This window comes from Macaca nemestrina, chromosome 7 (assembly GCF_043159975.1).
Source record: "Macaca nemestrina isolate mMacNem1 chromosome 7, mMacNem.hap1, whole genome shotgun sequence".
NCBI classification, from domain to species: domain Eukaryota; kingdom Metazoa; phylum Chordata; class Mammalia; order Primates; family Cercopithecidae; genus Macaca; species Macaca nemestrina.
In genome coordinates, this window is record NC_092131.1 from 92,361,376 (window position 1) to 92,374,180 (window position 12,805).

Here is a 12,805-nt window from a genome sequence, read left to right on the forward strand (position 1 = left end):
ATGGAGTGAGAAATGGAATAGCTTCCCTGTCGTCTTCACTAGCAATTTGCATGCTGAGAAAGCTCAGCTGTCAGAGAAGAGGCAATGCTTTTGTGGAGAATGCTTCCAGGCAACATGCGTGAACACACGTGCCCCACGTAGCTCAGCTTCCCTGCCACCAAAGTGTGGTGATGCTTCCAGGAGGGACAAAACAAAACCAGAGATAGAAATGCATACAGAATTCTTTTATTTAACTTAAACCATGTAGTACTTTACTAGAAAAAAGCAGAGTAAGAGAAACTAACGTTGCCTTAGCTTCAGCCATTCAAAATAGACAGTTTCTTTTTTCCATAATGTAAAGAATCCAGAGTATATCGGAATAACAGGAATAAATTCTTACAACAGAATATACAAAAACATTTTGAAATTTTTTTCATCTACTGATTTTTTATATAAACAGGTTTTTTTTAGGAATAATTTATACACAGAAAGTCATTTTATGTAACAAATTGGCCATGTTATTACCTTTTTTTTTTTTTTACTTTTTTAAAAAAACTTTTTTTAAACAAGAAAACTCAGAAAATGCATTATTTGCGGTGCATCCATTCCATCCCGCCTTCTGGTTTGATTTTTTTATCCCAGATAAAGGGATACCCAGAGGTAGACAAACTCTGGCAAACCTCTCACCTCAACCTCACTGGCTTAGAAAGCAGACAGGTGTTTCGCCAGGCGTCTCTTCCACCTGTGGATGTGTGTGTGCAACGCCAAACATCCAAATGAAAAGTTGAAAACAACCCAAATAGTTTCCGGGTCTTTCTCCCATGTAGTGCAAAAACCCAGGTGTTTCCCACAACAGAGATACTGTGGAGTTGGGAGACATGGCCAACAATCCACTGGAGTTAGAGGAAGTGGAGTCAAACTTTAGAACAAATTTTTGTGTATGCTGTAGTATTAAAAAGAATTGTTTTCTTACATATTGGAGATATGTTATCTTCGGGATTCTGCCTTCAAAAAGCATTAATCATGATACGAGGCATGTAAGCAAATGGCCTGTGTGCCCCAGAGCTGTCATCTTTTATGTGATCACTGTGTATGCTGTAATCATCATGAAAACCATTGGCTGTGCAGTCAAGTCTTCCCATGTCCATGGCACTGCGTGACAATGACGGCAGCCAGACCAACCAAACCAGATGCTGAACGGTGCCATGCACTGCTGGGCTCCAACACCTCTGCTGTTTCCATGGCCAATGAGGTTCTTTCCATCTGTTAAAGTAGCTACACTCCAAAGGGAAATGACCAGTAAAAAATGATCCCCTTCCCAACCAGAGGGTTCTGGAAGACCAAGATACTGAAGATACAGAACTACTTTTTAAATCATCATTCCTTTGTTATAAACTAGGGCACAAAGCATGGGGGGAAAAGAGGGTGAACCACGGCTGGGGTCAGGGAAAAATCCTTTTTTGGCATATTGTAAAGCTAGCTAGTAAACAGGTGTCCTAAAAAAAAAAATGGATCACAAACACATTTGCACACACAGAGAAAAAAAGTGTCTTTAAATTATTTTCGGCAATTATAAACTACAAACATTTTATAAAATTATTCTATGTTCTTACAAAAATGCAATGAAACATTTAATTAGTTCTTGTAAACCAGATCTTCGTCAACTGACTACCCGTAATCTACTGGACTTAAGAGCCCTATTGAAAATGCTAATGAGTGACTAGTTAAAACAATGTTGACCAGAAAGATGCGGACACACACACGTGGACATACAAATGAGTGATTATGTTGTTGCAGAAACAAAATAAAACCCTAAAGTCATGCCCCAGAACTGACAACTGACGAGTGCGATGTAGTTCGTGTTCTTGAACAATTCGCCTTAACTCCGAGATCAGTTTCCAGAGTAGGATGTTAGGTTTCTTTGTTGAAACCAAATGCCCATGGATGACTGCTGAGCCTTGATGTGGTCTGATAGCTTCAGAAACCAACAAGTTCAAAACATTGCCCACATTTCTTCCAAGCCCTGCACCCAGCTGCTCGTAACTCTTCTCTGTGCCAGGATCCCTGTGACAACGGTTCCGTACCTACCACCTGGTCATTCCACCATCAAGGAGCGCTCACTTCTCCAAATGACGCAACCAGTCATCTAAGATGAAGGCCAAAAATGAAACCCTCTGACCTGTCCAAGGTCTGTATCTTCAGCATCTCTGGCAACAGAGGTTCAGTCTAAATAACATCCTCTCTTTAAGTTCTCATTTGTACCAACAGCTACTTCAGAGTGAAGAAAGTGTCTTTCATCACTGGTTCTTAAGGAGTGGATCTCTGGTCCACATCTCCCAATGCTGCTTAGCCCAGGAAATGAAAAGACAGCTGACAACACAGAGTAACATTAACGAAAAGAACAAACCCCAAACTTTAAATGCATAACTGGGACTGCTGGAATGGGCCAAGGCATACCATGGCGGGTCACTGTCACCAGGAGGGTGCCTATGTTTTAGAAGGAAGTGGCCACCAACACTGTCTGGCCACCCTGGAAGGACCCAATGTGACAGCTAAGGACACTAGACAAGCATCCTAGCCTTCTGATCTCAGTGTGATCTTGCCACAGAGCCACTTACAAGCCATTCGGTCACCAGCCTGCAGAGGTGGACTGCTGTGGGAGAGGCTTCGGTGGAACAAACTGGCCTAGAATCTGGTGCCACAGAATAGTTGGCTCATAAATCTTTTATCCCAAAGCACCCCTATTTGCACCGAGCATCTTGTCATTTGGTAGTTCCACAGTGACTGCTCTTCTATTTTACGAAGCCACTTTTCCTACCACTGAAATGTGGTTCCGCATCTTAAGAAACAGGCCAGAAGGAGAGGCCCGGTCGGCCACGAACATGGTCTTCCATCTTCTGAGGAGGCGGCTCGTTCCAACGGTATGTCAAACGTCATGACATCCAACGGTATGTCAAACGAAGGAGACCTGGGGTGGTCTGGGTCTCACACAGCTCAAGTTCAACAATGTCTCCAGTACACACCAGCTCCTGCTGCCTCAGGGAAGGGCTGTGTGGGAGAATGTCTTAATGCTCACATCAATTCCATGATGTGCCTCAGTGGTTCATGTGACTTCAAGCAGTGTGAGCTGCTGGCAGAAGGAGGTTGCATGGAAAATGCCACAACTCAGCTTAAGATTATTTGGACACAAAAGAGGAAAATCAAGAGGCGGAGAAATCAGCGTGAAGTTAGGCTAGAACTGTGGATAGATGATGCCTTGGTATAGTCAAGGTGGGTGGGTTGGTCCAGTAAAATGACTGCACCATCACACAAGCCAAGTTTTCTCTTTTATTGAAGTGTTTCTGAAGCATTTGTTATGATGGGCACTACACTGCTAGTGTTTTCTACTTAAAGAAAAGCCACCTACATAAGACAAAAACAAAATGACATCAATAACTTGGACAGTTTAAACAAAACCCTTATAACCAGCTGATCGATCTGTAGAAATCCAGTTGTGGAAACCGGTAGGTATGTGCAAAAGAGAGGAGAGGCCATTATTCCAAGGGGTCACCTACAGTGTGGAAGAAGAAAACCCTGATCAAACAGTATTTCTCAATGACCTTAAGATCCCCGGGGTCTTGGGAGAGATGGGTCCTGTTCTGGCAGGAGGAAAAAGGCTCCTGAGCGCATTCACTTAGTACTGGAATTGCAAAGGAACCATCCACACTTGGGGAAAGCTGCCCGCCACATTTCCCAGCTAAATCATCAGTGCCTGTAAGAGCAGCTGCTGGAAGAGGGGAGCGAGCCGTCTGTCCTGTGAGCAGCAGGACCAGGGACAGATGGAGGTTCAGCCCTGGCGGGGGGTGAGACACCACGGAGGCTCGGCGCCGACCACTGGCCTTTCCAGCCCGAAGGTTTGGTACATCTCTGTCTACCCCTAGGGGAGGAGGAGGTGAGGGAGAAGTTGAGAGGGCAGCCTGGAGGGGGAGGAGACTCTGCTCCTGTGTGTGTTCTATTAGGGACTGGCTGTGAGGTTAGGAGCCTCTGCATTCTGGAGCACAGGCTGGGCAGATCTTACCCTCCAGCTCCTGCTGCAGCTGCACCTTTGTGCTGAATGAATGCAGCAGCCATGGCCGCATGGCCCTGCCTCGGTGCAAGCCTCCTCCAGGGATGCAGGAGCAGCAGCAAGGGGAGCAAACCCAATATGCCTTTACCCAGGAGATTCTCACAGAGACTATGCTGCCTGGACACCTTCCTGTCCTCAGAACCTGAGGAACAATTGCTCTCTTAAGGATGAAATGTGTTCGATCTGCATGGAAGCAGTTTGTTCCAAAGACAACCAGCCAGGGACAGCCTGGTGGCCCCCCGAAAGTGTGCTCTGGTGCCCTCCTTGGCCTCACAAGGCCACTGGCTAGGAGAGGAGGAAAAATGTAACACCTTGGTGGAAACCAAGATAGAAAAAAAATAATAATAAAAATAAAAGCAACACAAAACGAGACATCTCAGAAAAAGGCAAGCTGTCTGAAATACGCAGAGAGGTGAGTCAGTGTTGCTTTGACCCCGGAATACAGCCTGGCTTCTCCCTGCATCACCTGGGTGTGGAGCCTGTGGCGTGGATGAGGTTACCAGTATCAACGGCCTATTGTCAGGTGCTGAGAAATGTGAGATGTATTCTTTTGTCTATATACACATATAAAAAATAAGAGTGAGGTAGATAAATGTTTGGGGGGAAAAAAACCCAAAAAATCAAAAACTGTCCCATCACTCATACACACACACACCCCACACACATACACACACCCTTTCCTTGAAATTTAAATTCATAATGGGGCTTCTCTACAGTGATTGAAACTGGCATCACAAAATAAATTAAAAGAAAACTCCTACATATAATACCTTCTTTTTTCTTTTTTAAAAGGGAACACACTATGGGATAGAGGCTAGAGAAAGCAGTGAGACAAACTGCTGACAAGCAAAAAAAGCACTACAGACTTTTTTTTGTGTTTAATCTTCAGTCACAACTAGCAATCACCATATCCCAGTTTTGTTCTTACTCCTAAACATTTCCATCCCAGAAGCAACTCTTGTGCCGTCATCTCTCTGGTGAGAAGTGCTAAAAACAAAACAAAACTAAACAAGACCCCTGGGCCCCGAGGACCTGGATTCCTGGCCGAGGGAAAGAGGGCCAGCACCACAGCCCCGGTCCCCTGGCAGACAGCCCCGGTCCCCTGGCAGGAAGCAAAGGGGCTCTTGGGCCACCGTGGCGTCTGCGCTGCCCCGACCTGGCGCTCCAGCTGGCACAGCCCTGAGGATGCCGCCCTGGGCCAGCCTGGATCCCAGGGTCCCACTCCCTGCCAGTGCAAAGGAGGTCCCTTGGGATGTTCTGGTTCCAAAGACAGGTCGGTCGGTCGGTCTGGTGAGGGTGCTGGCGAGGGCCACAGCAGGGCCTGCCGGACCACGCTCTGCTGCTCCCTTGGACTCAGCAGCTGTTTTTCATGGGATGGAAAGATTAAATAGCCATTAAAAAAAATAGTAATCCAAATGCCTAGTGTCTGCAGTTAACACTGCTGTTGTACCCAAGAATTAAAAAAATATATATATGTGTGTCACAACCTAAACAAAGGCAAGGGAAAGAGAGGGTGAGGCTTCTCAACCACGGTGGAGTGGAAACACTGAACAAAGACGTGTGAAGTATTTAACCTTTGTTTTTCTGACCTGAGTTTGTATCATGTCTTGCACTGTAACAGACTCCAATGCTGTGAGGGCGGGCTGGGGAGAGGAGCACGGCCCTCTCAGGACGGGTGCCCAGCCTTCTTTCCGCCTCGTGCCCTCACCAGCCTCGTGCCCACAGAGCCTACGGGTTAGAAGACAACTAAAGGGGGAGGTGGGAGCAGGGAGGGGGGATGTATTTATAAAAAGGCATCAAACAGTTCATGGCAAATTATGTCGTAGAAGTATCAATTACCGGGAAAAGAGGAAGAAAGTCACGCACTCTAGTACAAAGCATAAGAAGTTTCTTGGAGTGAGCAGAAAGGGGAGAGGGTGGACCTGAAGGTTTTCATAGATTAAATCCACAAAGATCAAGAACAAAAAAAATAGCAGCTTTTTTTTTTCTGTACAGACGTATAGATGAATATCTGAACCGTAAAAAAGTTATAAAAGTGACATTAAAGACGATGTGTATGCAAATGTTTCATGGTCTAACATAGAACTGTAAGACCCATGAAGAAGTCCTAGGAACAGAGAAATGTCAACAAAGCTTAGAATGCTTGAATCCATTGACTGCTTTTCTTCTTACTGCTGTTGTGGTGTTTGAATTTCTTTCCTTGCAAACCTGCATCAACAGTTGGGCTGAGTCCCTGGAAACCCCTTCCCATCTGTGTCCTTGGGGGTGGGCGGGGGAGCTGGGGCTGGGAGAGAAGCAGGCATGGGGCCCCTTGACTCAAAGCCTGTCCACCAGGCTGCTTCAGGGCCTATGGCCACCAGATTCTTGGGGGTTGGGCGGGGGTGGGGAGGCAGGGCAGGAAAGCCAGTTTAGCTTCTCCCCACCTTCACTGAGAGAGAGTCCCATTGTGTCCAGTTCCCCCAAATAATAACCTAGTCAGAAGCAATGAGACCTGTGTGCATGTGGCCTTGAGAAGCACAGCAGGGGCAGTCAGACGGACGGAGCGTGTCGCCAGCGTGTCTCTCAAAACGGAGCAACCAGATGCCACGCTCACCCATGCCTCCGGACACAAGGAATCAGCGCAAGGACGGTGAGGGAGAAAGTTCAGGATTTTGGCAAAATTAGGCAGCGTTAAAATGGTAACAGCCTTGGATGAACAATGGCCCTTTGTAAATTTCATGTCCCTAGAAAGGTGAAAGATAAAGGTAAAAATTTCCATCTCCACGTGTTTTTTTTGTAATGACCTACGGTGTCGGGTGGGTGTGTACAGGGGTTGGATGGGGCCACAGGGACAGCCACTTCCTCAAACTGATAAAAAAGGGCTTCCCAGCTGGACTTACGGCAATTATTTTTCCATTATGAAGCAGAGAGAAAGAGAAAAGTGAGAGAGAGAGAGAGAAAGGGAGGGAGAGAGAGAGAGGATGAGGAAGGACAGGGACAGAGTAAGGAGACTGGTTCTCAAGTGCTCTGTTGCTATTAAGTGTTGTCATTAAGGTTCTTAAAGGCCCATGTCAGTTAAGGGTTTGGGTAGGGAATAAAAAGCTGCTTGCATATTGAAAAAAGGAACATCCCAAATGTGTTTACTGCAGAGAAGCTGTCTCCCGCGGGCAGCAATGGCAGTTCTGAAGATCCACTGAGGTACAGGAGGCTTGTGAATAGATTGTTAAAACTTTCTCTCTCCCCCCACCCCGCTGAACAAACACGTTACTGTTTGCACAGATTCAGGATCCAAGGATCAGCAGGTCGAAGACTGGGGCAGCGGCAAGGCCCGCTCGTTCTTGCGGCCACCGTTCATGTGTGCGTAAGGCTGTCTCTCATCGAAGCTGGCGCGGAGCACCAGCACTCCAGGGCCGGGGCCGTTCTCGGCCTTGTGTCCTGAGTGTCTGTCGGGCAGTGGCAGGGAGGACGAGGAGGCCGAGGGGTCCAGGGGGACGCTCTCCATGTTCTCTGGCTCCAGGTCCAGCTCCTCCGGCTCGGGCAGCTTGTTCTCCTCACTGTAGTAGAAGGAGACCTCCCGGAAGCCAGGCTCCATCTCGTCTTTGATGCTGCTGATGATCTCCAGGAAGGAAGGCCTCATCTTGGGGTTGTACTGCCAGCACATGCGCATCAATTCAAACCTGCAGCCAAGACACATGGAAGGGGGGTCCAAACTGGGAGGGCGTATGTGGCCAAGAGGCTTCATGGGCCGCCTGCAGTGGTTTCCCACCTATAAGCGTATGGTGGGAGCACTGAATACAACCCTACTGTCCCTCTCCGTCCCTGGCTTTCTGCCTGGATGGCCCAAGTGGCCTTCAGAGTCTCCTGTTTTACCTCGTATGGTTCCGTTCACTTCACTCAGCACTACCACAGTACAAAACCCAAACTCTCCTTTCCCAAGAAGCACTAATCTAGGTCCACACTGTCCATCGTTACAGGTATTATTTATGGTGTCAGTGCTAAGAAATAAAAATAAGCAGTTTTCTATCTGAGACATCTCATGCAGCCACTGCTGAAACATCCTTTCCAGAATTAGAAAGCAGGAAACCCCCGGTTTCTAAGAAGGCTGATGAGTGACCGCAGCTTCCCCAACGCTCTCTCTCCAGGTCCCACCTGTTATTTCTAAGCTTCCTCCTGGTGCAGGGCTACCCCTGGCAGAGGACCAAAGGAAGAAGGCACCATGAGGCCAGGCTTGCAACACGAAGAAATACACACTCCGAGTCTGCTGCTGTCTCCATCTAGCACCTGCTTGCTCCAGCCCTGCACAGGCAAGCCCCAGCCAATGAGCCAGGCTGTTCTGGACCAAACAAGAGGCCCAGTGTAGACCCGAAGCCAGATTCCAATGAGCCAGCAAGGAGAGCCCTGGGCACGAGTCCACTCCACAAGCAAGGACAGGCAGAACAGGATGACGCTTGTGCTGTGTCTTGGTCGCATTGGCTGGGCTCCGACAGCACCTGGGCTGCAAATATCTGTGAGGCCCTGAGAGTCGCATGGGACAAAGGAAGTCTTGCCAGCTGTGGCCAGGGCCCCCCACGAAAACAGTCAGCCACACGCGGACAAGGAAAGCCGGCTGCCCTGACCCAGGAAAGGCCCGGGCTTTGACAAGCTTCCAGAACGCAGAAAGACCCAGGTAAACAGACTTTTGGGGCAAAAAGGTACAGCTGGCTACCGTCCAGGGCTGGCCATAGTTCTGAGGAGTGACCGCCAACAGCCCTCTTACGTGAGCGTGAAACCAAAGTGCCTTCCTTTCCACCTCTGTTCTCACCAGGAAGCTCTCCTCTTTGTTTTAAAATTCTTCCTAAAAGAGATGCTTTTCCATAAAAGTGGCCACATAGAACTCTCCACATCTAGGAAACTCAAAGCACCCAATGGCATCTAGCCTCCTGTCAGGCCGGCTGCTTAACCACAGACCACCTGCCCATCTCTGGCTTTCAGGGAAAATTCCAAGGGGAGGCCCCTGATGTAAGATAAGCCACTAGGCCTGGAAGCTGGCCTGCCAAGAGAAGGGCTCTAATGGCCACCTGGCAGCTTCCTTCAGATGGAGACGGTGCAACCTTGAGGGAGGGTGGGCCTAGGTGTGAGGGAGAGCCATCCAGAATCCACTAGAATTCAGCATTCTGGAGCCCGGGGGCCTGCATCTCCACAGGGTCTAACCCGGGGCTACCCACCTCTGCACATCAGCTGCACTGGCATGGGCCATGCTCCCTCATTTCCATGTGGGCTGCAGCTGCTTTCCAGCTACAACTACCAGCTGAGGACATTAGGACAGAGACCGTGGCCTGCAAGTCTAAAAATGCTTATTTACCATATGGCCCTTTACAGAAGGAAGGTTGCGGGTTCCTGTTCTGGGGGTAAAGGAATTAGACAAAATATGAAGCACCCCACAGTATGCTTCTTAGATATGGAGAGTTCCATGTGGCCACTTCTCCGGAAAAGAATCTCTTTAGCCACCATTTTAAGTCTACCCCACAGCAGAATGCCGTGTGCACACTAGGTGCCAGGCAGTGAGGCAGTTATGTGTGTGAACTGATGAAGTCCTCACGAGTTTGTGAAGCAGGTGCTACTGACTATAATATACACCCATGTTACAGACGGGGGAACAGAAGCACTCAGACATTAAATAATTTGTTCAAGGTTACGAAATTCATAAGGGTGGAGCTGGGATGGAGTTCTCTGTGCAACAGGATGACTACACTTTGATTGCCAACGACCCCGGAAAAAGGAATTTTCTCTTAATCTAAGTAAGAGTAACCCTGGGCCCACCAGGAGACCCTCCCTCGCCTAACTGTCCAAGGGACAGTCACAGATGTCACAGGGATGTGCTTTGCAGTGATAAAAACTGGCAGCTTAATGACAAATAAGCCTGCCTTTCCATACTCCCCATCACTGCCTAAGAAAAACGATCGGGGTTAAAAAGAATTAAAATAGGCCATAATGACATGAAATGCATCTCCATATGGCTGGGATGTGAACTCCTCTCCAGCTGACTTGCCCCTGGGCAGAAGTGTACCCGGGCCAAAAGCATGAGATGTGCTTGGCTTTGTGCCCTGTGGCCGGGGACTGAGGAGGTGCCACTGGAGGGGCAGTGAGGCAGTGACATCAGCACAAACAAGCCATGTGATGCCTCTTTTAAACCATTCCAGAGTAACAACCCTTCCAGGGCTGCCCAAAAAAGGAAGTCTTTTTTGCTCTGTGGGATTCAAGACCTTGTTTACTATTTCCACACATACAAAAAATCTCCATTAGACTCTAGAAGGATGTGTGAGCTGATAAAACTCATCTTTTAAAAAGCACCTTTTTTTTTTCCGCCACGGGTCAGCTCTGGCAAGTCTGGAGCCATCCTTCTCGAATGCTCTCCCCTTTGGGGGACACATACCCGGCCCTTCTGGAACAGGGACAAGACTCAAATGGAATTCCTGCCCTGCTGGCAAGCAGCCTCCTGGGGGCCAGCTGTGCGCCCTGGAGGCTGGGTGATGGTCAGCAGGATGAGCACACGGAGGTGCCTCTGTATTCCCATTCCACTCTTGGCCCTGATGTCCTGAACTGGACAGGCTGTGACCTGTGTGGGATGTCAGCAGGCCACGAGGCACCCGCACATTCCCGCATGCTGCCGACGCTCACCGGATTCCCAGAGGACCTGCAGGGCTGAATGTGTCTCTCTCCTGGCAGTCCTCAACAGTGAGGGTTGTCTTAGGAACCACGCCTCAGCCAGGAGGACATGGGGCCTGTGTGCCTCCGTGAGCTCACTGGGAATAACTGAGCAGGAGCGCCCTTCCTGCCTGTTTGGATCCCACTCAAGCACTCGATTCCCGCAGAACCAAACCGGGATTCCAGCAATGGGAAAAAATACAAAAAACCATCAGATTTCACTAAGTTTGTTTCAGACTCATCTATTAGTTGATAATGCTCCAGGCTAAAAGTTCAGATTCCCTCCTGAATCCTGCAGACCAAAGACATCTCTGGCAAGAGTCCGGACACGTGGAGCTGTGGAAGTGTTACCAGCAGAACAAATGGCTTCCTAGCCCAAGTTTTCCACGGCTGCGTTCACACCTCTGTCCCGGCCCTTATCCCGGAGCATCAGAGCTGGGACCTTTTACGTCACTACGTTTCATGAAAGCCAGGGCCACTCCTGGCTCATCTGTGTGACCTCAGCGTCAGCATGCACCCAGAGGGGCTTAACAACATCTGTGGCATAAATACTGAGATCTGGGCTGAAATAAGGCTGAGGATGGGCTTTGTCATCAATCTAAAGTACAGACCCAACAGGGAACCACAACCCAAATCTGATGCCGTGGTACTTGCTGAGTCAATTCACACTGAGTCATGGCGTTGAGACTCAGACCTCAATACCCCGTTGCTTGGGGACCATGGAGTCCTTCCTCTAAAGCCAGAACACTCGGTGACACTGAGGGGTGAGAATCTGGCTACTTCCTGATGGTGAGCTCCAGTTCACCTGCAGCCACTGAGCTCCTTCAGCCCCCCAATGTCACCAGGTAGTGCCTGTTCAGATCTCAGAACCACACAACTCACACACTTTCTCAACTGGGACCTGGCAGAGGTTTCAGGGCAACTCGCAAGGGCTCACGGACTCTCCTCTCTGGGATAAACAGAGGCCATTCTTTCATGTCTTGTAACAACAGAACTCCCATCCCAGAACCCTCCTTTCTCACGTAAGCTCATCAGTAAACTCAGAATGACAACATGGACACTCCCTATGAAACCAAATTGCCTCCTTTCATTCTACTTTTTTCTTGGAAGGGAGAAAAATTCTCGATGGCAAAGCAGAAATGCCTCCTGAAGTAAACATTTAATGTCAGAGTAACCGCTTTGAGTAAATTTCCTTGTCACTCTATGCTGGGAACAGGAAGTGCCCTGCGTTTCCCATGGCAGGTAGGCTGCATCCCAGGCAGCTTACGTTAATATTAAGACCCCAGTTACCTGGAGGTGGACCAAGTAAGAATCCCACAAGTCTCTTGTAGATAAAACGTTTACCTGAGTCAAAGAGAAAGCACAAAAACAACACACTCTCCCTCACCCACCCCAAACCACAGAAGCAAAACTCACACCTGCTTTCATGGGCTGTTTCTAAGCTTGCTAAAATACCACCAGTTCTAATATTAGCCTAGATTCTGGCACTGTACCTTTATGCAAATTCAGTGGTCGTCAGCTCTCATACTCCATGGCTTATATTCAGACTCGAAAGCATGATTTTTCTTATAATGGCTGACAAGAAAACAGTGGCTGTACTACTCAAAGTGTGGAGCGGATGGTCACCTGTGAGGGGTACTGGGTGTGTGTGTGTGTGTGTGTGTGTGTGTTGGTGGGGAGCAGGGGAGTAGCCAGGCTCCCGGATCCCCAGTGGTCCTCTCCCTCGTGTCCTGGAGCTCACATCCCCATGTGATTGACTCCCACATGGTGTAACCTGAAGGAGAAGGTGGGAGCTTCAGAGTGTGACTTCTGAGGTCTGGTCAGAAAGGACGTTGTGCCTTCTGCTCAGGTCCTGGATCTTTTACTCTAGGGCACAGCAGGCAAACTATGTACCTGTGGGTAAAATCTGGCCTGTTGCCTAGTTTTCCAAGGTCTATGGCCTAAGAATGGTTTTAATGTAAATGGCTAAAAGAAATTCAAAATAAGAATATTTTGTGACAACACAAGAGATTATGTGGAATTCAAATTTCAGTATGCAAAAATAAAATTGTATTGGAA

General features: G+C 48.4%; 1 protein-coding gene across 3 annotated transcripts in view; it reads right to left on the reverse strand.

Annotated features, from left to right (window-relative positions):
- Positions 1-209: 209 nt before the first annotated feature.
- The window catches only part of LOC105479398 (insulin like growth factor 1 receptor), a 317,817-nt gene continuing 305,221 nt past the window's right edge, over positions 210-12,805 (reverse strand). For all 3 annotated transcript variants that reach the window (XM_011737331.3, XM_011737329.2, XM_011737332.3), the window contains exon 21: positions 210-7,740. In XM_011737331.3, coding sequence (XP_011735633.1) covers positions 7,359-7,740 — 382 coding nt within the window. In that variant the 3' untranslated portion in view covers positions 210-7,358. The remainder of the gene's footprint in view (positions 7,741-12,805) is intronic.